Source organism: Melanostigma gelatinosum (genome assembly GCF_949748355.1).
Source record: "Melanostigma gelatinosum genome assembly, chromosome: 7".
Classification (NCBI taxonomy): Eukaryota; Metazoa; Chordata; class Actinopteri; order Perciformes; family Zoarcidae; genus Melanostigma; species Melanostigma gelatinosum.
The window spans coordinates 9,072,960-9,099,081 of NC_136640.1; the positions used below are offsets into that span (position 1 = coordinate 9,072,960).

General features: G+C 44.0%; 1 protein-coding gene across 2 annotated transcripts in view; it reads left to right on the forward strand.

The window, feature by feature from the left end:
• Positions 1-201: 201 nt before the first annotated feature.
• The window catches only part of hip1 (huntingtin interacting protein 1), a 42,103-nt gene continuing 16,182 nt past the window's right edge, over positions 202-26,122 (forward strand). Inside the window, exons 1-10 of one of the 2 annotated variants that reach the window (XM_079271954.1) lie at positions 202-468; positions 17,562-17,625; positions 18,302-18,444; positions 18,674-18,730; positions 19,812-19,892; positions 21,742-21,818; positions 22,886-22,947; positions 24,053-24,193; positions 25,671-25,728; positions 25,820-25,895. In XM_079271954.1, coding sequence (XP_079128080.1) covers positions 349-468; positions 17,562-17,625; positions 18,302-18,444; positions 18,674-18,730; positions 19,812-19,892; positions 21,742-21,818; positions 22,886-22,947; positions 24,053-24,193; positions 25,671-25,728; positions 25,820-25,895 — 879 coding nt within the window. In that variant the 5' untranslated portion in view covers positions 202-348. Of the gene's footprint in view, positions 469-7,455; positions 7,587-17,561; positions 17,626-18,301; positions 18,445-18,673; positions 18,731-19,811; positions 19,893-21,741; positions 21,819-22,885; positions 22,948-24,052; positions 24,194-25,670; positions 25,729-25,819; positions 25,896-26,122 lie in introns of those variants that run through there. The other variant, XM_079271955.1, reaches the window with a different exon arrangement.

The following is a 26,122-nucleotide window of genomic DNA, read 5'->3' on the forward strand; positions in this document are numbered from 1 at the left end:
TTTTTACGCCCGACAGATTTCATTTACAGACAGAAAAACGTTGCAGTCAGACTGTATGTTTGCAGCACGTTAACCAGCAGGGACTTTATTTTGAAAAGCGGAAGTGTCCTGCTCCTCTAAGCCTGGCTCACTTGACTCTGGTGCCGTTCAGACTACTCCTCCTGTCATTGACTGGGGTGGTGGACAGAGAGGCCAAATGACCCAACGGGGGCGACGAGTCCAGCGCAGCATGGACTGGTGCCCGCCATAGTTAGTGCAGCGTTTTTTTTTATTTTTTATTACAGTCCGGTCTGTTTATCGGCTGAAAGTTGTGTTTTGTTTCGCTGCTGCTGTGGGAAAAACACGACAATGGATCGCGTGAAGAGCTCCATGCAGCAAGTACCCAACGCTATTCCCAAAGTGATCCGACGGACTACCGGAGGGGCCAACAGCCTGGAGCTGGAGAAGGAAAACTTTGAGAGAGGGCAGGTACGGTGCAGAAGAGGAGGAGGTCACATGATGATTAATAAAAAGATAGCGTTGTTTTCCTGAAAGCGTGGGAGGAAGATCCTGGCTGATGGAGGATAATTATCATGCCAGGATATTTGCTGTCAGCTCCTAAATTTAACTGTGCACTGTGAGGTCTCTTTTTTCTGACCTGGTGATAGGAGCTCAGGATCCATTAAAAAAAAAAAAAAAAAAAAAAAAAAAAGACAATCACATTTTGACATATTGGAGGAAACCCTTCCATTTTTGATTCTTTACTGTTCAGATTATGGGCTGTTCCTTGTGCTGCTCTCCCTGATGTGATCAGCAGAGATACAAATGAGTCCACTGTACAACAAAAGAGCTGCTGAAATGTAGGTCAAAGGCCCTTTGAATTCAGATAACTGTGCTGTTTAGCCTATCTGCAGAATAAACCAGACAAGAGGGAGGCAAGTTGGAGCTGTCATGTATGACAGGCTGTCAGTGCCTTCTGTCGGCCTCAAGGCAGGATCCGAGATGATGGAATGATGAGATCGAAATGGAATACATGCACTGATCTTTCTTTGTTATGTTAAGTTTTCTGGTGTGTCCTCTGCTGAATAATGAATGCCGTGTAGCTTGTGACTTTGTATGAAGTGCTCTCCCAGTGAGCATATGTATGTAGGCTGCTGTTATGCTGTGGAGCCTGCTGCTTCCTGCCTGGTGGTCTCCCCTCCCCTCTCCCTTCCCCAGACCAGGCACATGGGGAGGGAAAAGGGGGTAGAAAGTAGGTCAGATCAAGGCAGCACAAACTGCCGTGGTAGTGCTTGCAACGTGCTTCTCTCCCGTGTACAGCGGCAGCTGAATTGGACAGTCCGTGTTTGGCAATTCTGCGTTCGGATGGTTTTGATCGGAGTTCTGATCAATGGAAGTAAAAAGAATGGAGTAAGAAATTAGTTCTCAATTATTTGAGATCCTTTAAATGAAGCACAGAGATTTGTAGTTGATTAGCTCACTGCTACCGTTATACAGTTATTCATCAGTGGTCCAATAAAACACATTCAACCAGTTTGTTGTTGATACCAATGGTGCCAATTCTGTAATGCTGTGATATATTGAGTCACTGGTCATGATTTATTTATTTTTTTTACCTTGTAGTAGTCTTGCTGTTTTGTTTGCCTCTACTTTCCTGTGTGGTTGATTTTTGACTGGGGGATCCACAGCCGTGGCAGGCGGTGCAGGAATCAATGAATCTGCTGTCTACTTCACAGGGGATCAGCGAGAGATAATCTCATCTGATCTGTTGTGCTCTAAAGCTGCCTAAATCTGCTGGGTGGCTGGCTTTCTCCTCCTGTCTGTCTGCATTATCGGTCTGTCGTCTCCTGCAGTCTCGTTTTAGCCATAAAGTACAGTGAAAGCTGAATGTTTGTATCGACAAGCACGAATGAGGAAGTTCTTCCACATTTTTGTGACTGAAACAAGAAACATTTTTGAGATAATTGTGATTGTGTTAACCACAGAGCAGAATAACTTTCATAATCAGTTGCTTTGCATGACATTTGTTTGGCAGTATGACAGTACTAAGGGTGAACATTAGATGATACAGTATGTCCTTTAACATGCAACCTGATGTCAATATGTTACAGTTACATGAATGTGAATATGAGCAGCGTGCACTGCAGACAGCAGCATAAAGCCAAAGTATAAAAACACTGATTCTGAGAAGTGCTCGCCTGTCTCTCTGCTGGGTAAACAGCCAGGGTGTGTTCAAAATCCTCTCTGTCATAGTGTCCACACAGGGTTATAAAAAGATCGAAACAGGTCCGCCGGATAGCACGCAGCGCATGTTTTTAATGAGATGTTTTGCCTCATAATAGCAGCTGACTCTTTAATTCAGAGTTTAGGGGAGATTCAATCTTTGGTTTGTCTCGACGTAATTGGATGTTTCGGTGTTCTATTGTGTTCTCAATAGCCGTAAGACAACCAACAAGTAAATAACAAGTCAGTTCTAAACACTTCAACGGTATCAGCTTTATTTAAAGGCTTCAAAATGTCAGCGATGCCAACTCTCTCCTTAAAATTGTAAAACGGTCTCCAAGCTGTCGGTGGCCAGGAGAGGTCTTTCATTTGAAGGCTGGGGTAGGTAGTAATCTATGGACTCATATGAACCATAATTGGTGCTTTTGGGAAACTTCTGGGGCACCAGTTCCTCAGCTGGGACAGCGAGAGCCCTGGAGTGACACCACATCGTATGTTACATAATTAAGGCCTTAAAATTAGACCGGCTGCCAGCCTCCTCCTCCTTTACTGGTCCACACGGAGTTTTCTTCTTCTTGTGTCTGTGTTTGAGTACATGCGTGGTTGGCAGTTGGTGTGGTTGTACAACAGTGTTTCTATCTCGTTGAACGCTCAGCTCAATATTATGCTCCTTTTGGTCACGTTTACATCCGTTTTTCAACCCCTTGAAGAAGCACAAGCTTGACTTTTCAACCTTTTTTAAGCTAACGATTACAACAGTTTACCTTTTACTTCTAGCTAACTATTTTAACGCTTTATCCATTCCTTCTATTTCAGCCGTTTCTCCATTCCTTTTAGCCACAATTTCAACAGTCTATCCATCACTTCTAGATAACTATTTCAACAATTTAGCCGTTACTTTTGGCTAACTATTTAAACCCTTTATCCCTTACTTTTAGCTATCTTTTTTAACCAATTAAACTATTTCAATTGTAACACGTAGGGTTTCGGTGTTACAGCTGCTCAATGTGAATATATTTTTGAAAATGAATTATTAATATCTCTTTTATCAAATTAGTTACTCCACATTCTTCCCACAAACCTCCTATAAACTGCAGAAGTAATCCCTGGTGTACATGTAATCACTGGTGTACAGTATGTGTGTGGACCTACATTATTGGACACCCCTCGTCCCCCTGCACCCTGTTTGGTGCCCCGATAGCTGTGGAATTCAGGGGAGGAGCAGGGCCCTGGCCCTCGGGCACAAGCAGGACCCAGCAGGGCGGACGTTAGACAAGAATTTTTTAATCACTCCGTCTCTCTGCCTCTCTTACTCCTCTGTCTTTTGTCTTTCTCTTTGCCTTGTTGTTGTCCCCTCCATCGCTCATTGTCTTGAGTTCCTTTACATCCTGCAATTCAGAATGCGGGGAAGTTATGGAGGGATATCCGCACACATGTAGTACACAGACAAGCATGCGAGCATGAGAGCGAGACCATTAAAAGCACCGAGGCAGCAGAAACAGCAGGCGGTGGTTTGCACTGACTGGCTGTAGAATAATAGAGCTGGACATGAGCGACAGGTCAGTAAGTGGAACAAAGTGCACCGATGAGTTCCTGGCCGCATTAACAATGGCTTTGAGTTACAGATTGATTTGGGAGTTCTCGTCTGTGTTTTACAGCACGGTAAAGGGAGAGAGGCGGGGATGGAGTGATGCTTTTTGTTTCACATGCAGCAAAGGTCAAAAGTCAGTCTGAAACCTACATCATCGGTGTAAGCGCGCGGTATGCAAATGATCCTGCTTCAACACGAGCGGCGTCGTTTTAAATAGTCATCAGATACACGCTCTGATGGCAAAACACGAATCACATATAAAGTAATCAAACTGATGCGCAATGCAATGCACTGGTCCTGCTTTTCTACATTACAACAGACACATTTTAAATGAATGGCAAAATAAAACTCTCGCTCAAGTTTTTGATCACTTGCTTGGAAACATTAATTTGGACAACAGGGGTTTCCAGAATGATTAACATGATATGATAACGATAATTCCACTAACAGTGGATGAACAATAAAATGTAATTATTGCCCAGCCCTTAAACGGTCATGCCATGCCAACTCACACTGATGTTGCAACAGGTCAAAGGGAAAGGGAAAGCTTGTTCACGGCTAAAATAAGCACAAAGGACGCGAGCAGAAGTTTACCCTTCATTGCCTGAAGATATCTGAGCCCAAATATCATCCGCACACTTGCTTTAATGCTGCGGACTGATTTAAGAATCCTAAAGCAAATACATGAATAAAACATCTGTTCACGCGTTGAACAAAATGCTGGATCAGCCTTGTATTGGGGTTTTGCGCATCACAAACTGAAGTTGGAAGACTTTAACCTCTGTGCTCAGGCTTTAGCACGTTTGCTCAACACGGACCATGTTTTAGTTCAAAGTGCATTAATGTGAATCACTTTTATGACTGCAACTTTTGAAATTCTACCTCGAGGTTAGAAAAAGTTAGGATATCATGGGTGACTGCTGCAAATCACGCATTCTGCACGACATCTGTGATTCCACAGGAATCTGCATATTTTTTACATTAAGATTCATATTATATTTGTTAGGTTGTGATAGACTTTAAGTAGAACTAAAAGTCTCTGTTGCTCTTCAGTAAAGCATTTGCCAACCATCACAACTTCATCCACACGAGTCGGATAAAACCATATTTTTTGCTGCTTCGCCTTTTAAATCTGAAACATTTGAATGGAAAGGTGGTGATGAGGAGATGACGACACATGATTTTCATGTGAACTTTTATAACTAGGAAGGGGTTTTGGGTGGCTGGGTGAGAAGCCAGGCAGAGACGGAGTGGGACTGCTGTATGTGAGAAATGCTCTGTGAGGCTGCCCTCACAACGAAGGGCCCACGCCGTACCAGGAAGTGGAGCGACTTGCTGGAAAAGAGCCGGCATTGTCTGGAGTCAGACCGTTTTATGTTGAGCGGGCTGGAGGTATAATGGTCAGCCCTGATGGTATAATGAGTAGCATATTGATTATGGTGGCTGGCCCGGTCTCGGCCGATCAGCTGACGTGCTGTGATTGTATAGAGCGAATCTTTTTTTAGAACTGTGGCCTGAATTTAAAAATGGAACTTGTGGGCATATTGTTTCTGGTGAGATCTACATCACAAGAGTGACATTATTGGATGTTTCATAGCACTTAAAACTCCTGAAATGTTAACACATGATGATGTATCAAATTGCTATTGTAACAATTCTCATAAATACAGTATATTATACATCAATATTGCTCTAATTTATTGTAACATAACATACACATAATCTAAAACAGTCCAGTACAGCAGTTCAACCACATGTTATACCTTTACAAAGCTTACAATGGTCAGTTTTTGTTACGGTTGTCTGAGAGTTATTAATGTAGCCTAACTCTATTTATTACTGAGTTCATAATTAGTGTTTGTGTTGAACTTGACTGTATTATATTGAAATGTGTTTTAGCATTTTTTTTAATCAATACACATTATATGCAGGACCTAGCATGTATTATAGCAACCCTGAGCTCTTGTGAGTATTTGTCCAAGTTACCGTTCTGTCTTTTTGCACACAACATCCAGAAATGTCCCAGACGGTCTTCAGCATAATGATGTAGGTGAAGGCATCCAGCAAATGTTACATGCAGGAAAAATAACCGATGAGGTGTGTGATGGTTATAAACGTTCCACCTCCTCAAGGAAAACGACGTCTCTAAGAGGTTGAGGAGGTGGGAGGAAAAGTGTCGGCCACTTCTCTGTCTGTGGCTGGGTCCACACTTACGAACCATCTATTTCAATTTAGTATATCTATTTATACTAAATCAGCGAAAAAATACGTGTCGTCTTTTAAAGGATTGTAATGAAATTGGGAAACAAAAATGCATGAGAGAACTCCAGCTATAACGGTAAACAAGTGCGGTTAGTGAATTTATTTATTACTATTATGAATATGATACAGTTTCTTTTCTTTTCAACTTGAATTCAACAGTTTTTAAAAACAACAACAATGGTTTGAAGTGTGATAAGTCGTGCTAGTGTGACAATGAACCAGCGTGCACAATACCAGGACCAGCAAGATGACATTCAGATATTAATTCATTTTTTATTCCCACCTGCGATTTTTCCTATATGTCTTCTGTGACAGACGCCTATCGTAAAAACATGTACTTAATAGACGCACCAGGCTCACAACAAACACAAGCTCAACTCTGCATTGAAGATATCTGTTGACGGTCTCAGAGAAACCAGATGGGGGCGTCAGCTGCCTACAGTAGCTCTCATGGTGGAAGTTGAGCTGTCCCCCTTTTCCCGTTTTCTCCTATGAAACTTATTTCAAGGCTTCATGTGTTTGCCATAATATCATTGCACACACACATGAGAACAAGACCCGAATATAATTCACATCTAAGACGGGGCCAATGGCTTTAGAAACAGAATGTGTGCTTACTAAAACACTGGTGGTGTTTTATTAAATGCTTATGTTTTTAGTGGTTTTACAACAATAGCCACTTGTGGGTCTTGTATTGTGTTTGTGGCACACTGAGGAGGGAGAGGGGTTTCTTACAAATGGCCCTTTAATTAATGACTATTGACATCATCCCCCCCCCCCCCCCCCCCCCCCAAGTAACATCCTTAGAAGATTTTTACTAAATTTATGTATTTATTGCAAAACTAGTTTGTGTCATTTTCTTCTTCTGCTGCTGCAGGTCAGGTCAGATAAAGTAATGAGAAAAACCAGCCTCCTAAATGCAGCTGTTTCCACATTTCCTGGAGATCACCTCCCCTCCTCACAGGACCCAAGTCGGTCCCCGGACCCCAGATTGGGCACCACTGTTTTAAGCCATCCCTCTCTGCAGGCTCCATGCTACTATTGTCTAACAGGAGAGCGGGCTATTTGCAAAATAAAGGTGGCCCACTGTCCGGACTTAGCCGTTATTCGTGGGCTGATGCATACGAGCACGGTCAGGGTGTGAACGCGAAGCTTTAATGAGCGGGTTTAATCAGCGGTAGTCCTCTCGTGCCCCCCCCCCCCCCACGGACAGCGTCGGCTTCTCGGCGGTCGGATGCTGGAAGTTGTCGCCGATAAGGGAGCACGTCGGGCTCGCGGAGGGAAAAAGGGAGACGGGACGCTTGAGGAAGTAAGGAAGGATTGGGGAGCATTTTAATACCAAATCGGGACACATGTTGAGCTAACTGCTCCACCCCCCCCCCCCCCCCCCCTTCTCCTCCCAAATGCATCTGTTGCCTCAATCGCTTCCCCGTTACTAGTTCCTCCGCGTCAGGATACAGCGGGTCTCCTCTCCGGCTCCAGGGATCCGCACTCACCGTGCTGAGAGGCGACCATGGATCTCAGCAAAATCGTAAGTGCTGAAGAATTGATTTGTTTTGTTTTCTGTTTTATTTTCTTTTTTTTTTAAATAGAGGACAAAAGCAACACTTATAACCGAGGCTTGGCACGCTTTTTTTGGAGGTGGAGGTCCGAGAAGTCCTGTTGCCTCACACATGGGCTGTTTGCGCGATTACATGCAAGTTATGCTCTACGCAAGCCGGGGCTTGTTGTTGTTGTTGTTGTAGTTGTTGTAGTGTGCCAGTTATTGCAGCTTAATGTGATCGTGGGAAGTTTGGATGTTGTTGTGGGGAAGACGGCAGCAATCTGGGAAACAGGCTCCTTGAAGCAGGTCCACAGGGTCCCAGCTCAATGGAAGAGCAGTTTAAACCCACTCACATTTTAAGGGGAAATAATCAGAAGATAGATCACGTTTCTCTGTACTTACACTGTACAAAGAGTGTTAAACAAGGCTGATAACAGAACAGCAAACCGATCCTGTGTCTTGTGTTGTGGGGCGTTATTAACACGCGAGCAGCTTTAACTGAGTCTATTTTAGGGTCCAAGACATGAAAATGTCCGAGATGTGCTCCTCTGTTGCCCAGAGCGTTCCGCTTTTTCACACGGCTCAGTCTCCAGCTGCAGGTTAGTGGAGAAAAAAGCTCTGCAAAGCACAGCTTAAATGTGCCATGAATGTCAATTACGGGTTGTGTTGATGTCTGTTGGAAACCAACCTTAAAGACAGAGTGTGTCTTTGTGTAACTATCGGCGCGTCATACACAAATCAAAGGGATAAGGTATGAATTCAAAGTCGAGCAAGATGTTGTGTTTATCTCTAACAGGACAGTAAAAACAACATATAACGGTGTGTGTGTGTGAAAGCTAAACAAACTCAAATCGTGTGTGTATTTTCTTCTGTTGCTGTGAATGATGTGATGGAGGCTAACAGGCAGGCTAAAGTGTCCCGAGTGTACTGGAGCAGGTGCACATAAGCCCAAGCAACAAGACCGGCCTTTCACTGCCAACATGGATGGATGGGTGGGTGTACTTTTAGCCCTTGTATAGTAGCGGTGGGGGAGGGTGGGTGATGAAAGCACACCCAGACTCCTCTTGCCAATGATCCTCAGCTAAGGGAGACTCTGAGGAGTTTGTATTCAAGGAAATGTGCTGAGAAACGCTAAAAAGAGCATTCATAGCAGAACATGTCTGAAGAGGTACAGAATCCAGTGAGTTCCTTTTCATAACTGGAACGGGAACGATCACTCCGATCATTGGAATGCATCCCAGCTGCCCACATGAAGTCAGCCGGGGCACGCAGCGCAGACATGGCGTAGGTGTAGTGGTGGAAAATCTCTTCCTCTGGATCTCCATTCAGCTTTTTTGGGCTGTAGTGAGACACGGTGGTATGAAAACAAAATGTCCAGATAGATGCAAGACTTGTCAGCCGGCAGACTCTACATTCCCACACCTCGTATACGTTGGGGATGCACATTTGAGCCAAATGCTTGCTGGGTTAGAGAGTTTTGAGGAACTTGATTGCATGAAACGTTTTGTTGAGCGTTGCATGATGTTGGAATTTCGAAAGAATGTTCAGTGTCATTGCAGTGACTGCCGATGCTGATACTTCAAATTTGATCTCATGGGGCCCACTGGAGGTATACGTCTAAAAAAAAAATAACGGTTCTGATTTCTTCGTGTCATCATCTCTGAAACATCAGAAAAGAGAGAAGCAACAAAAGTCCCCCGCCAACATTGAACAAGGGACGATGTGATTGGGCTACAGGTTCTGCACCTTTAATGCTTTTTTATAAATATCAAATGGCAAATCTGTCAATCAACAGACGAGTTTTTAAAAGCATACAGAAAATGAAATATGAGCTTAAGTCATTAATAATTGGTTCATAACTAGAGCTGGAATGATCAGTCAAGTGACAGAAAATTAATTAGCGATACTTTTGATGGTTGATTGATCATTATAATTATGATTAAGCAAAAATCAAATGTGAATGACATTTTATTGACTATTTATCAATCAAGAAAATAATAGCTGTATCCACTGACACCTCAAATAGCTCAGCATGCAACAAGTGAACAGAATATTCTGATTACGGCTACAATAAAGCAAAACACACGGATTCCTTTGTAATTAACAAATGTATGACCCACTGTATCAGACGTCATTGTGATTATTTTGATCGTGATCAATTTTGCCTTAACTGCAACTGTTTGCATACCTATTTTAGCCTCGCACACAACTTCAGTAAAGTCTCTTTACGACGCACATCAAAAGGTTCCTTGAACAAATGTAACAAATCGAGCTGGCACTTGCCAGCCGAACACACTGCGGTGCTTAAAAACAGCCTGCTGCTGGAGCGTCACTGCTGTGGGACGGATTAACTGGTGGCAGATCACAACACAAGCCGCCGTCATCGAGTCCTAACCCCCACGTGTATACGGACGAACTCTGTGATGTTCGGTGTAACGAGCAAGTGGGCTGAGGAGCCTTGCCGAGCTGCACAGATGTTCCTTTTATAGCGTGTCGTCATGACATCGCCGGCCCTGCAGGAAGTTGAGCTTTAGGGCTAAAGGCTCCTTCACACGAGGCCGCAGAAAGCCATCCCGTTAGGGGACGCTCATAAACCTGCCATGGGGGTGTTGGCCTGCGAGTTTAATTATGCTGGAGCCCGGCCTTCAGCGTCTGTGTGTGTGTGTGTGTGTGTGTGTGTGTGTGTGTCTTTAACCAGCTGCTGCCCTCCACCTCTGCCCTCGGTAACAGAAGCCCGGTGCTCTGAGGTCACACATTGCAAATATCCTGAAGCTCTATGTTTTCATGCTTTTTAATGGCCGCCGTCATCCCACCGGGCTTATCTGCATCAGCAAAACGCCCTGTTATTAATGGGATGGAAGATGCTCTGTGGAAAACAAACTCTTCAGAGTCATTCCATGATTGTGATAAGAACGATAGATGCTGTGGCAACAAAGATGGGCAGTTTCACCGTCACTTCTGAGCAGAATTGCAATGCAGATCCGTTCACTGGCTGGTACAGCGTGACTTCTGCGAGTTGGTAGTTTTCCCTCCTCACAGCTGGGTCTTTCCCTGCATGCGTTCATGTGCACGGGGGAAAAATAGCCGCTCCAAAAAAGACCAGCTTTTCCACTTTCCTCGGTGCCAGCCAGGCTCCTTTTCAAGAGGTGTGGAGTGACTGTTGTATGAGAGCGGATGTTCTTGTCAGATGCAACACGTAAAATGGTTCTTAAACAAGCAACACAGAAGGCTCTGTTCAGAGGAGTGACCTTTGGAATCGGGTGGAGTTACTTTCGGAAAAATGTTTGGGGCCCAAAACTCTCTTTCTTTCATGTACTATCTGATTATTATTTTTAAGCGGTTGTCTGAAGTGCCCTTTCGTGGTGTGGGAGGATGTGCGTTTGTGTGAAACACTGTGGTGAGGCTAGCTTTCTGTTCCAAGCGCTTATTGTTGGTCGTGCATGTTGACCGGTGAGGAGAGTTGTGTTATGAATGGGCACTGATTCTTTTCTTGCCATCCGAGTACACAAGAAACACCGACATTAAAGGCCAAATTGGTCATTTGTGAACATGTAAATTGCAGGTATGTTCACACACAGGAGTTTGTGGTGTAAACAAACCATGTACTGAATCACAAAACATGTGTTTTCATGTTAACAATTGGATACGATTTAATATGTGTATGTGAGAGGAGTCGCTCTTATGATGAACCCACTCTGCAGCCATCTATCAAGCATTTTAGCATCTTTCAGCTTGTTGTTTTGGTTTTCTGGTTTCACTCTCACCAGTGTTCGGAGCAGCCGTTGTCAATAAAATAGCTCTGATAAACTCAGAGTACACTCTGCGTGTTCATCACCAAACCATAGATATACACAGTTAGAAACTAGCTGGTGAACATAGTGGAGCATGTAGCGGCTAAAGAGACAGACGTCACCTCGTTCGCCCAGATCTCAGCAATTAACTTTGGTCAGTAGTATTTTATTCATGACTGGTAGCCACAGCTCCGAATATGAAGTTGACCTAAGCTGCTATGAGCCGGTGGTTTTCCTTGAAAGACACCTGGTAGTCTGGCAGGAAACGTGAGAGGGTAGAAGGAATGAAGTGTTCGGCCTGACTGGCTGTCTCAGGCGCTGTCTGGGTTGACTGAGCAAGGTTTCTAGCCGAAGGTGGGCGGAGCTGGGCATTTTTCAGCAGGGAGGAAATGGACAGTGCGGGGTGTGCCAAGACAGGAAGCCTGACTGAGCGCCTGTACCCCTCCACCACTACCTCCACCCCCAGCGCCTCAGCCGCAATGACCGGGCCTCCACCGCCGTACCTCAGCCTTACAGTGCTGCTGGGTTCACAGACAGCCGTGCATGTTTTCCTCTTTTCGTTCCTCCGTCCGTCCCCTCCCTATATACCCGTCCCCCTGTACAGTACAGTCGCCGGACAAGTCTCAGCAGCCGCAGTGTTCCCACCTGCCGCCATGACGTGCCGTCTACATTTACACTAAAAGCAGAAGAAAAAGAGTGTGAAAAGCTCTCTGCTGCATGGAAAAGTGGAATTGGAATTATTTATTAACCGATGGAGACAGAAAGTCAGTTACCACTGTGAAGAACACTTATGAGAAATTGCACGTCGTTGTCCCCGGTTGGTTTTCGGAGAGTTTTCAAAGATAATAAGTCATTTTGATAAGGAAGCAAAATATTGAGGATGGAAGACTGAACACTTCCGTCCAATCTAAGTATTTACTTTTAAATTGCAGTCTCTAGGTCTTCATTCGGGCAAGTGGTTGACAAAAGAGAATGTCGGGGCTTGTAAGAGCACTAAATAGACTTCCTGCAGGTTTTAATTTAGAGGGAGGTTGGTTTACTGATTTGTTTTTAGGGTTGTAGGAACTGCACTTTATGTCCCTTTATCCTCCATGTTTGGGCAATTTCGGTACTTTTTCTCTTGCAAGCACACTTGGGAAATACAGCTCACATGTCTAGTTCCCAAGGTCTAAATAAAGGCTGCAACAAACTAACTTTGTTTTGTTTTCTCTTTTTGGGCAGGGTGGGTGAAAAGCTAAGATGGAAATTGGCAAAAACAAAATGTCCGTCCCTATTTTTCAGTGCCCAAGGTGATACCTTCAGATAACTTGTTTATTTCAAACGTATTGCAATTTACAATTATTTTAAATCAAAGCAAAGCAGCAAAACCTCACATTGGAGATGCTGGAACCAGTGAACATTTTGGATTTTTGCATGAAAAATGACTGAAATGATTAAATCTAGAAGGTCCCGTACCTAAAACCCTTCGACTTTATGAATAAATGCTTGCATCGGACCTCAGCATGCAAAAACCTTCTTTCTCTATAAGAAGATGGAAGCAAAAGGCAATCAGAAAAGATGATCTGATAAATATGTGAAGCTGAAAACACAGCACAGTATCACGTGTGCTCCTCCCTCTACACCCAAAGGACTGGGGTCATATAATCACAGTGCTGTAAGTCAGATTAATCACTCCTCTCTCACACTAAATCATCCGGGTCGACCACGACGCCATGACGTATCTCCGGGACTAACGTGGAAAATTGAAAATTGCCACGGCGTGCATCAATCGCCTGCTCTCGCGAATCGTTCGGAGGAGTCTGCTCGGGGAATTGAGTCGATGAGCCGAGGGCAGTTCCATTTAGCAGGCAGAAGATGCTTCCTCCCTCTGGGCTCTGTGCACTGACCGTGCAGTGGACACAGCCAGGCGACGATCAGCATATCAATGCCCTGCGTTCTACACAAGGGCCGATTGGGGCTTGCCAGGCTTTTAACTTAACATGCTTTTCAACACTGTGTCAATAACACTTTGTGCAAAGAGGGAAGCTGTGGAGAGAGAAAAGATTCTGTAGATGCAAAAAGTAGTTTTTTTTAGTTTGGCTGGTGAGTAATTGATTAAATCTTTGTTATAACTGGTGGATGTAGTGTTGAAAGTAAGGGAAGGATGAAAGGAAGGCCCGAGCATGAAAGATCAGGAGGAACAAAAGTTGAGGTTTCTGACCACACTAACCAATATAAGATGGCCTCCCCCAGGGCTGATCTTTGCTCCTCGTCCTCGTAATCACCTGCTTCTCACCTCCCGATTTAATTTCTCATCGCTTCGCTCGGTCAGCGTGGCCGCTCAACGAGGAGCTAATAGGTCATTGATGCGTCGATGCCAGCAGCCAATGCCAGGAGTCCAAGGCAGCTGGCTTTCTCATTCAACCCAAACACAAAGTACAAAGTCTCACTGTGGGCTAATTGGGTCATCCTCATGTAGGAACCAGTTGCGCCGTGAGTTTCTCGAACATCCCTTGAGTACCTGGGTGAAATTGAGAGAAAAGACAAAATTCACATTAAACGTGATATTAATATAAAGCAACAGCTGATATCAAACATGAAACGTTTTCCGTTGAAGCCTGGTGTCGTTTTTAATGCGTGACTTTTGTACTGATGACAACAGTGACAGGAAATGACACAAACGTCCCTCTATCTATGGTAATGCACAGCAGATGCGGTCAGAGTGTAAGCAAAACGTTTAGGCTGCGCTCTACACTGGATTAGACTAGAAACGGAGCTAGTATGTCGCAATACTTGCACCACCGCTGTCTCCATGTTTTATTAAAAGTGAGACTGAAACTTGACAATAACAGGAACCAGTGTTCTATGCTTGGTACGGTCAGCATAACCAAATGAGCCAACAGGGTGCCACATGTTGTGATTGTGATAGTTCATTCTTGACCTCGAACATACTAGTATCGCTTCACTCACTGTCCACCTTACTGGTATTTTCTGTAGCTTTCAACCACATCTTATGGTCCAAGTTCCATACTCGGGTCCCATAATTGGGTTGAAAGCTCCAGAGAAAATCTGTGGATTTTATCAAAGTTAAATCTTTAATTCAGTTCAAGTTGAATTCAATGAATAGATACTTCATGTTTGAGGCATTTTTGAGGTTTGCAAACACAAAGCGAATCCATTCACACTGAGAAATATGATAATAAACAATGTCCATCACCACAAAGACGCATTATAACAAAAAACTGCAAAGTGCATTTATCGATCTATACATAAAGGAAGCAGAGTCAGAGTCTCTTACGACTATTCACAAGTCCAAAGGCTTCTGGAACAAAACCAAACTGAAGTTCTGTACTGTTACACACAGGCAACCTGAAATGTAGCTCCGACAGCATGAATTTAAAGTGGTCACAAAGGACACGTGTGGTGTGATTGATATGATTATATGCCTTTTGATGTTCAGAATTAAGCTGTGCAAGGGATCTCTGTGTTTTGCCAATCATTTCAGAACCGCAATTAACACCCTCTCGTAATTGCTTCTTGTCTGCGTAAATAATGCTGAAAGTGCAACACTGTTGTTTCATGTGTTCTTACCAGCTATGAAGATGAGATAAGAAGTAAGTGTGAGTTTGCGATTTCGGTTGGTGAACTCTGTAGTTTGTTGATTCGTAAACAGGAAGTGTAACGTCTCACACAAGCAGATGCTCAAATTTAACTCTGTGACCTTCCCCCTGTGGTCTCGATCAGAGGAAACAGACCGTAGCTTTGAACGCTCTCTTATTTCTGCTCTAGTATGCACAGCCTGCACAGGACGGTGTAAGCCCTGCTGTGTTTGACCTTTACGGTGCCCACACACACACACACACACACACAGCCAGAGTCTTCGCTCAGGTTATGTGCTGATGCAATAAGACAGGTGTTGCACTTGTAGCTCCGGTGCTCATGTTTAATGATGGGAGTGGAAGCGTGGTCAGTTGTCGCGTTTACGACACACACGCTGCGGTATCTCCTCGTCATCGGCAGGATTACCAGCCGAGCGCAGACGGGCGGATGATGTTGAAACAAGCAGCCAGCAGCTCCACATTCCTCCTCCTGACCTCACTTTGCTTGAGTGAACCACTCCTGTTTCTCGGGACACAAGACTCGTGTTTGCCGACTTGCTGGTGCCGGCGATAAGTCATTCAGATGTGCTGTGTGGCGGAGGAGGCAGGCTATTGTCTACTGTTGTTCAGGCAAGACGGGAGCTGGATTTTGTACCAGCTTGTTTTCCTCTAATCCCAGTTTAGTTTTTCGAGTATTGTGTTCATAAATCAGAATTTTAGCTGATTTAAGGATACAGAAAGATGCAGATGTTCTGGTTCAGAGATTGAACGAATGATTTTCGCAGAGTGTGTTGGGTTTGTCTCTGCCTGGGGACAATTATAGTTACCAATGCTCCCAAGTTCTTCCTCCTCTTCTCTTCTTCATTCCTGCATCCTTCGTTCCTGCCTCCTTCCCTCCCCACCCCTCCTTGCTCGCTCCTCCTCCTCCTCCTCCTCCTCCTCCTCCTCCAATGATTCATCCCGGTGGACTTCCAGTCCTGATAGCTCACATACTGGAAAAGGAGGAGCAGATTCGGGGCATCTGTGGGAAGTGAGATTATGAAACAGGCCTCCCCGTCCTCCGCTGACCCCAGACACCACACTCACGGTTCATGATTACCAAGCAAACCATAGTGACATGTCGGGCTTTATTTTTATTTCAGCATTTTGAGTTGAAGGGCTGCGATGTGTGGTTTGTTTTCTTGGTTTGATTTTCCTCTCATGTGCAACATGATATGGCAGCCAGATGTCGCTCCAGAACACCTTGTTTTGAAAAGCATCTGAAGAGACGTAAACTCTCAAACAATGTGGGCCTGGAATTCATGGCAAGAAGATTTTCCATATTTATTTCATCACACAGCTTTCCTGTTTGGCTGGCTGCCCAATATAACCACGATGGGACGTAAAGACAAGAGATGCGTGTCAGTCGATCTGCTCTCCACTTTGATCCGGACTGAAATATCTTTTAAGGCTTCAGAGGGAGCTGTGCAAAATCTGATGAATTTGCTCAAGTGATGACACTTGAGTCATTGTCGTTTGGGGCTGACGAATACAAGTTAAAAAAATAAAAGATTTGGAGCTGTGGAGTTGGAAAGAAGTGAACTTACCAGACCTCTGTAGGCCGCTCCTCATCACTATTTCACGTCAGCATGTTAGCACAGAGCTGCTAGCATAGCGTTGTAAGTCTTGTTTAATGGTAAACCAGACCGTTTCTCTTGTTTCCCCTCAAATGAATAAACTTCAGCAATAAATGAAAAGACCATCACTGGTGGGAGACTCACTGTCGACACTACCAACTCTGCAGCAGCTAACGCTACCATCGAAACTACCGTGCATGTCGGATCCTTAACTGTGTCGGCCTGCAAGATGCACGACGTACAACTCGGAATTCTCGGGTGCTTCTGTAAAGTGAGTGAGGTGATACTTTAATGTGAGCTGAAGTAAGTTGGAGGGGGGTTCATTTTTAGCCTGGCCAACATTCCTCAGTAGATGTCACAGCACAGACTCCACTCCACTGATCATCCACTCGTCAGTAACTGTTGGTGCTATCTCATTATTTAGTCTTTCAGTAACTCGCTCCTCAGAAATGTGAATGCAGGCGCAAGTCTGTTTGTTTCAGTGCTTGCTTTCTGTCCACACTCTCTAGATAATATACACGATTGTTTGTATTCTTTTCTTATTTTCGAGAGAGCTTAAGAATCTAAAGCTATTGTAACCACCTGCCCTCTCACATACACTTAACATGCACTTCTCTCTAATTTAAGGAAGTGACTGTGTTTTTGCAGGTGGGTAAAGAGACAGATGTTTGCCTCCGTAGTGTTTCCTCAAAAGCAGACAGAGAGGAGCTCGGGCGTCTCAGCTGCTGCCTTGAATACTAACACTGCAGAAAATAGGTCAATCAAGTTCTCCTCAAAAAAAAATGTTGCCGCTTTCAGTTCCCTATTTCAAAAAAGGATAAGACGGCTTTGACGACGGTGGAAGGGTGTCAACTTTTAAAATGAAACACTTTTTGAATATTTCTTTTCCTGTAAACTTTGTGCAAAAAAGCTGTGCGCTGATTTGTGTTTTCCATTTCTCTCCTCTGTTCACCTCTGCCCTCCCTCTCCTCTTCTCAGGCTGTCAGCATCAATAAGGCCATCAACACACAGGAGGTCGCTGTCAAAGAGAAGCATGCCAGGAATATCCTTATATTGTGTGTGTGTGTGAGGAGAAGAAGTGTGTTTGTCCTGATTTCCATGTGTGTGTGTGTGTGTGTGTGGAGCTGTTCCTCCGAGGCTGCAGGGTTACGTTAGTGCAAGATCAAAACAACAAACTTAGTGTCACCCCATCGTGCCATCGTCTCTGCCGCAGAGCTACTTTAGTCATGTGTGAAACAAGATGCAACGCTGCAGAGTCCCAGGGAGAGGAAGAACGAAATTCAAAATATCGAGGGCTCATTATTTTTGGTTTTCAACTTTTCCAAAAGAAGATTTGAGAAATGTTTTGTGTTTGTTTTGAATATTAGATGCAATTTGGCTTTTCAAAATAACATCTGCAGTACAAACTATTTTTACTGAAGAGTACAGACACAGCAGCTTGTTTGTGTTTTTTTATCTTTATCTTCAATTACCCAAAACATTGTCTGATCTGTCTACTTTGTAAAACAGACTTAGTGATAATCAGTGTCTTCTTGCATCAAAAGAAACTTCTACTTTTGTCCATAAAAGTCCAATAAAAATCAGTTTCATCTGATCGTTAAAACATGGGTTTTCACAAGGTGCTCTAACGCAACATTGGTCCGGAGACCAGACTAATGCCGCACAGAAAATGTCATCGCACTATAGCAGCCCAGTGATCCTTGACCGGCCCCCGTCACCCTGCATCTTGGGGACCCATCATGAGAAAGGCGCCCACACTTTCTGGGCGGCGATCAACCGGCTTCCTCTCTCCAGCAACGCGGTGCTCTGCTGGAAGTTCTGCCACGTCTTCCACAAGCTGCTGCGAGACGGCCATCCAAACGTACGTGAAGAGGACAACACCGTCAACACTTCTCACATGTTCTAAAACGGATCTCTTCTCTTGTCTCTTGTGTTCTGTGACAGTTGACTGATGATTCATTCTTCCGTTGTTTTGTCACACGCCTCCTTCATTTTGTTAATTATACCCGGTGAGTCCTGTTTTATTGACTCTGTTCCCCCTCCTCTCTCTCTCTCTCTCTCTCTCGCTGTCTCCGCCGCTGTCCTCCCAGGTGATAAAGGACTCCATGAGGAACAAGGCTGACTTAACTGATATGAGCAGGATGTGGGTAAGGAAGGACACGGAGATTATTATATTACTGCGGTCGCATCACAGCACGCAGTCACAAGGAGAGGGACCGTGTGCCAAAGTGGATCTTCTCTACCGGTGACTCTGTATTTAGACTGAGTTGGTGTTTTCAAAGGATGTCGAAGCATAAAAAAGATTTTCGCTCCACATTAATAGTAATAATACGATCACATGGTTTTCCTGAAGCACGTCATTGTGTATGACTGAACCAGCTCCTGTAGTTTGGCGACGGCTAAAACAACAACTTACCTGTCCTGGAAAAATCCTCTTCTGAAAGCATGATAGGATTGTGGCCATAAGTGCAACATGCAGCAGCCGTTTACATAACAGAAGCTTGTATTTTGTTTATTAGCATCATTAGAGTACAGCCAACAACTGCCCTCCTTGTTACATCGTCGGGTCATCAGGTGACACGGTTTGTTACTGGTCCGCCTGCCGCTGTCGGAGTGGCACACATTGTGGCCTGTGACGGACAAAGTCATGTAAAAACATGCCAAGTGTGACTGTCGGTGCTCGCAACAAAGTGCGACCAGTCTTGCAGGTCTGTATTCCGGGATGTTTTTTTTTTTTTTTTTTTTTCAACGGCTCAGTTTTTGCTGAAATCACTGTGCAGGAGGATACAGGAAGTTTGGTCCCTGTGACCTGGGGTTGTGGCCTCTCCTTCCTGTTGTGTCATCACCACCCGCACTCCCAGGCTCAAGGGAAAAAGGAAGCGAGAAGCAATTGGCCGCAAAACTACTCTTATTCAACTCTGTCCACACTTTGAGGTCCGGGCACATTTTTCGCACAGAGTGAACGTAAAGATTCTGGATCTGTGCAGCAGGAGGAGAGAATATTTTGGCTGCTGTGAGGTGATTCAGCCCTACAGCTTGAAAATGAAATGGTTCTTTCATGTTTATTGTATGCTGCCTTCAGTCAAAGTGCCGCTACGAATTTCCTCAAAACACCAAATGATTTGCTTCTTTCTTTAACCAGCAAACCTGCAAGTCCCCCAGGAGGAGAAAATAATATTTTTCACTTTCTCCTCATGTCCCTCTTCCTCCCCCACTCTCTCCCCCCAGGGTCACCTGAGTGAAGGCTATGGAAAGCTGTGCAGCATCTACCTCAAACTGCTCATCACCAAAATGGAGTTCCACATCAAAGTGAGTTGGCCCGGCCTATAAAACTCCAGCTCCGGTCTCCCTCATCACTCATTATCTTTGTCTCAGACTCTGTTGTTAGTGCCAGCAAGTCTCTGCAGGAGGCCGGCTTCATAGAAAATTCTGGCTTTCACACTAATGGCCTCTCAGGGATCTGTAATGTCGCCTTTTTATGAGACAGCAGAGCAGAGCGGCACAGGGGCCGAGGGGTAGTGTTGATGCTATCGCAGGAAGATGAAATTCTTACCCAGAGAAAGTGTCGGGGTGGTTTTAGAGGGCATTCTGCCAAATCTTAACATCAGAATCAAAGGAGTAACGTGACACGTTGGCAGATGAAACCTTTGATTTGCTTTCATGTAAACTCTCTGTACCCTGTTTTTGCTAAATGTGTCGCTTGTACATCAGCAGGCAGGTTGATATATATGCTTCATGCAACGTCTAGAATAGCCGCTGAGCTCCCAGAGAAGGAAATGCAAATTGTCATCTCACACTCTAGATAAAGGTCAATTAATCAACGATCAGCTCCTGTAAACACGGCCTCATATTAACCGTATCAAAGCAACGGGCTGGTGAACTAGCAAGAATAGCTGCTTGGATCATTTTTCCTTGCTTGACTATCACTATCGTACATGCGTATTTCTATAGAAATATTGTGACTAAACTTATTTGAGCATTGATTTCTGATTAATTGCATAATCAACAGAATGAGGTGATATGCAAAGCGTAGCTGTAACCTGACAACAGTGGATCTTTTTTCAGTCTTCGTTTCATCTCTTGGGAGTTCCCACACCTGTCTGCCTTAACACTTCACATCATTTCGGCAGCAGAGAAACGAGAACAGTTCAGTGCTGCAGTTTCTACGTAAATCCAGCGTAACGGTATGTTCGATTCAGAGCGAGGGGTTTTGTGTTGATTGGCTTCGACTACTGAGACAGAATCAAAGAAAGCACGGGAGCGGTTCAAAGTACAAACAATTCATTAACCGGAGGGATTCAAAAGCTTGGCGACCGGCAGTGCTGGAGGAAGTATTCAGATCCTTTACTTCACCGGTAACTTCACTGTTTTTCAAGTGACTCATTTTTTAAAATGGTCCAGTGTTGAAGGTGAACGCTGCAGCCGCCAAACACGCTGCAATGTATCCGCTCCGGGCGACTGCTCACCGTCATCGTATGGCCATTAAAAGTCCTTGTTTTTGCCGCTGACGAGCTCAGATTATTCTAACTGTCTGACAACATTATGGAAACGGAGAAACAGGAGGTAAAGGAAAACCGTTTAATATCTCTGTTTCCATAATGTTGTCAGACACACAAAAACATGGAAGAAAAAAGGGTCCAGGTTGAAAAATACCAAAGTTACCCTTTAATGCTGCTCTAATCAATACTTCATAATAATGGATCATGTGATTGTATCTGTGGGTCGCTCATAGTGACGAATGAACAGAGAACTTTCAGCTTTTTCAGCTCATTGTTTTGGTTTTTGGCCCAAACAAATTTACTGTTTTGTTTCATTCTTGCCAATCTCATTTTAGAAACCCACTTTACTCTACCTGCACACTAACTGATGAACATAGTGGAACATTTAGCAGCTGAAGTGACGGGCTTGTTTCTGAGGAGTTGGTAGAGACTAAAACCAGAGGTAGAAGAGAGTTGATATTAAATTCATCAGGTGCAAACACGACTCGTGCATGAATTATGAAATGGAAACGAGTAAAGTACCTCACATTGGTACTTGCGTTAATGTACTTTACATTCCCGCCTGTTAATGGTTATAAACGTGCCTGTAAAACGGTCACGTGTTCGTCTCAGACGGACGTCAGGACGGCTGAACCTCCGACTGTTGTCCTCTCTTTCAGAACCCTCGGTTCCCTGGAAACCTGCAGATGTCAAACCGACAGCTGGACGAGGCGGGAGAGAACGACGTGAACAACTTGTGAGTGTGTCGCTGCTGCAGCTTAGCGTGTTCTTATTTTATTTATATATATATATATATTATTATTCTTATGTTGATGTGCTTATTGCCGGCCAGGATCCAGATATTAACGAGCTTCAGTGTTACGTCTCAAACTGTGTTGACCAAAGTGTGAAATTAAATTCAAACGGATGAATTCATCAATCACAATGCACCAGAGCCACAAGAACTTACTCATGGTGATCATTTCAGAGGTGTTGTTTAGCACAAGTCGGGAGAAAAGGCTGTTTAGAAATTCAAATGGAGAACAAAGTTTTGAATTTTAATTAATCTGAGAGTCATAATTCCATTTCATTCTTTCATCAAAGCTCATTCGTCACGCTGTCGTGAAATCACGAGGCCTAGAAGAAGGAGTAAGAAGCGGAGAGGGAAGATTTCATTCAATTGTTTGCATTTTATTTTGTCTCCCTCCAAACAGTTTAGCTCTGGAGCCGCCACAATTATCTGCTTACTGCCGTGTCACGCTTTAATATGAGATAATGGCCACCAGAAACTGCTCATCAGAGGTTACGGCTGTAATGAGATGTGAGCGGTTCAACCAAGGAGGGACTTTTTCCTCCTCCAATTGTTAAAGAGTTTGAGGCCTTAAGAGGTAAAAGTTTTGTGTAGATTTATTCCCAGGTTGGGTGTTTTACCCCAGCTTTGACCGTGACTCAGACTCTCAGAATGCAGGAAGGAAATTATGTCCGGCCTGATGCTGGGACACACATGGAAGTGAATATATGATGAATACAATCAAATTGGGCAGTTATTATTATTTAATAATGTACAAACATGAAATGAATATGCTCTTTTCAAAGGCACAGGACTGCATTGGCAGAAAAAACTAATTTGACCTCGCATTCTCATTCTTGGTAGTGTATGAAATTTAAAACCTCAGGCAATCGGATAGGAGTCTGTTGCATAGTTTTAGCAGGTTTTTCTGCATATACGAACAGATGTTTGGTTGCAAACAGGAATATGAAACGTGTGTGTTTGCAGAACTCATGTAAAACTGTTCGTCCCTCTTTCTGTCTCCCCTCCTTCAGCTTCCAGCTGACAGTGGAGATGTTTGACTACCTGGAGTGTGAGCTCAACCTCTTCCTGGGCGGTAAGCTATTCTTGTCCGACTGTGTTGCCCTGTGCTACCAGCTGTGCTTATCTGAGCCAGATTATGACGTGGCACGCACAGGTTGATGATACACTGACAGACAGAAAGACGCAGTCTGACCGATAGGTGTACTGTACGCAACGGTGCACAGGGATAGCCGCTGTGACGGCTGTTAGTGGTTAGATACCGGGTGGTGGCCGTGCTGTTGTCTGGGTGAGTCATGCTGGGTTAAAGTATGGACGGGACTCAAAATAGACGGGATGGGATGTGACCAAGAGGAAATGCTAGGAAAGCTGTTTTCTCCCATTCATAGATGAACATAAAGAAATGAAATGATTGTTTCTTTGTCTGGTAGAGAAACCATATCTCTATTCATGTTCAGGACTTATTTGATGCTGTGATCTGACATTCGACTACCGTAGGTATACACAAAAACACAAAGTCTGTGTCACCGAACACCCGAATCTCAAAGCCCCCGTCAGCTTCCTCTTTCGGTCTGGTATATTTTAAAGGCATCACGTCATCCAGGGGTTAAGAGGCCTTGTGTGTGTGTGTGTGTGTGTGTGTGTGTGTGTGTGTGTGTGTGTGTGTGTGTGTGTGTGTATGTGTGTGTGTGTGTGTGTGTGTGTGTGTGTGTGTGTGTGTGTGTGTGTGTGTGTGTGTGTGTGTGTGTGTGTGTGTGTGTGTGTGTGTGTGTGTTCTAGCTGTGCAGGAAACCACACCTCTGCAGTGAACACAGAGGCTCTCCAGGCTTTGGGGGTTGTTGTGAGCAGGGAAATGAAAGAGGGGCGTACTGATGGAGGCAGAGAGGTGGTCAGACAATCCTGTTAGTGTTCAGGTTGCTGCTCCACTTTAAACCTTTTTTTTTTTTCCCCCAATAAGCAAGAGTGAGCTGTTCGCCTGCTTTCAACCCATTTATTAGTTCATTTTAGAGGCAGTGAGCACAGCAGAACAACTTGATTGGTTCATGTAAAATTCATGATGTATGAGCCCTGTGCACGAGTGTCTCACTGATATGTGTGACGATAACTGACGGGTTTGCGTGACTCTGTGTGTGTGTGTGTGTGTGTGTGTGTGTGTGTGTTTTTCTCTCTCCCCTCCCCAGTTTTCAGCTCACTGGACATGTCTCGGTCGGTGTCGGTGACGGCGGCGGGCCAGTGTCGCCTGGCCCCCCTCATCCAAGTCATCCTGGACAGCAGCCACCTGTACGACTACACCGTCAAGCTGCTGTTCAAGCTGCACTCCTGTGAGTGACGCACACCCCTGTTGGTCAAACTGCACACCGAAAGGCTAATGGCACACTGTACAGGTTGTTCAGTTCTGGTCAAGTTACAAATGTTGCGCAGTTAAAGGGAAACACACGGCAGTGAGTCGTTGTTTATGAACTTCATTTCAAAGCTAGTGGTCATCAGTTGGGTTGTCATGCAGAAATGAACTTGTTACGGTGCACATTAGAGTTCAGACCTTATTAAAAATGTGTTATTATAATGTCAATTGAGTCATTTAGTGAGTATTTTATTCCCAAATCTCTCTTTACTTGACGTAAAGCCCTCATGCCACCTATTCATGAAGGAGGTGCACGTTGATAGGATTGAATCATCAGCATAATCAATGCCCCTAAACAGAAAAGCAAGATTCATTCGGATAAATGTCTGTAAAAAGATGAATGTCAAACCGCAGAGCTTCAAGTCCTGCTGTTAGAAATCAGCAGACGAAGAGAAAACAAGTTTAGCAGTGTCTGTCGTGGGTTAATAATTAATTTCCTTATGAGTTAATCTGACAGTTATTTTCATGATTCATCATTTACTCTACGGGAAAAGGTCAAATAGAAGTGAAAAACAGCAGTTACAACTTTCCAGAGCCCAGAGTAAGAAATAGTTTCATCTGACCAACAGTCCGGAATTAAACAATATTTCATCCTCTATCAAACATTATTAAAAACAAGAAGCAAATCCTCATATTTGAGAAGCTGGAACCAGCAAATATTTGAAATTAAGATACCTGCCGGCTGATGTTTTTTGATCTTTGCTGCTCCAGTCAGGAGTTGTATTATGTGACCTGGAACAAAAACTGTAAGAATATTAACACAGTAAAAACTGTAGAAAATATAAAAACAGTAAAATATCAATGATGTGTCAGAAATAAAGACAGAATGAAGGTTAGATGTGCAAATAAAATCATAAAACATCGCTACGATGATGAAAATATGATGAAAAGAATATTAAATTAGCATTAGCCGAAGTTTGTTGAAGTTATATTTCATTATAATTGATTTGAGCTGATAAAGACAGGTCCATGTTTTAACACATTAAAAGCCACAACACATCTGTTCGTATTTCATTGCCTCCTGAGCAGCAGCTTTACCTTTAGCTCTGTAGTGACATTAGTGAGTTAATACTTAAAATGCGTGACACATTTCTTCAAAGGTTCAAAGACGACGCGCTCTGCTCGGAGTTTTCAGACCTTTTGGCTCCTGAAACTCTCCAAAGCTCCGCTGGATAAACTAAAAAAATGCGTGCAATTCAGTTCCAACAAGCCTTTTCTCAGTGTCTGAAAAGAAGATGTTTGGGCGATTTGAAGGCTTTCACCTCCCAGCTTTAATTCTTTCATGCTCAAAATCCCATCAACCACGTGTGCACTCAAACTTCACGTCCAAACACAGAATACCTGAACAGTGTTTGTGTCCCAGCGCTGACGTGTTTGTGTTTTGTGTGTGCTTGCAGGCCTTCCAGCAGACACTCTGCAGGGCCACAGAGATCGCTTCCAGGAACAGTTTAAGAAGTACGACGTTCACTTGCAGTTGCGGGAACACAGCCGGTCACGGTTTCGAGTGTGTCTCGTCTGTCCTGATCTCTCCGTCTCTGTGTTTCAGGTTAAAGGGTCTGTTCTATCGCTCCAGTAACTTGCAGTATTTCAAGAGGCTGATTCAGATCCCACAGTTGCCTGAGGTGAGACCCCGCCCTCAATAAGTCCACATTTTAACCACATTTAAGCCTAAAGTGGACCCACTACGGTTGTTTCAGGTTTCTGTTCCCCGATGGATTCATTCATTTCCCATCAGAAAGTTCTGCCTTTTGATAGTTTATCTTTATATACCAGTTGTGTCAAACTCTAAAACAATCCTTGATTATATCTTGTTTGGGACATGTCTATCTGCGTCCTGCAAAAGCCTGTT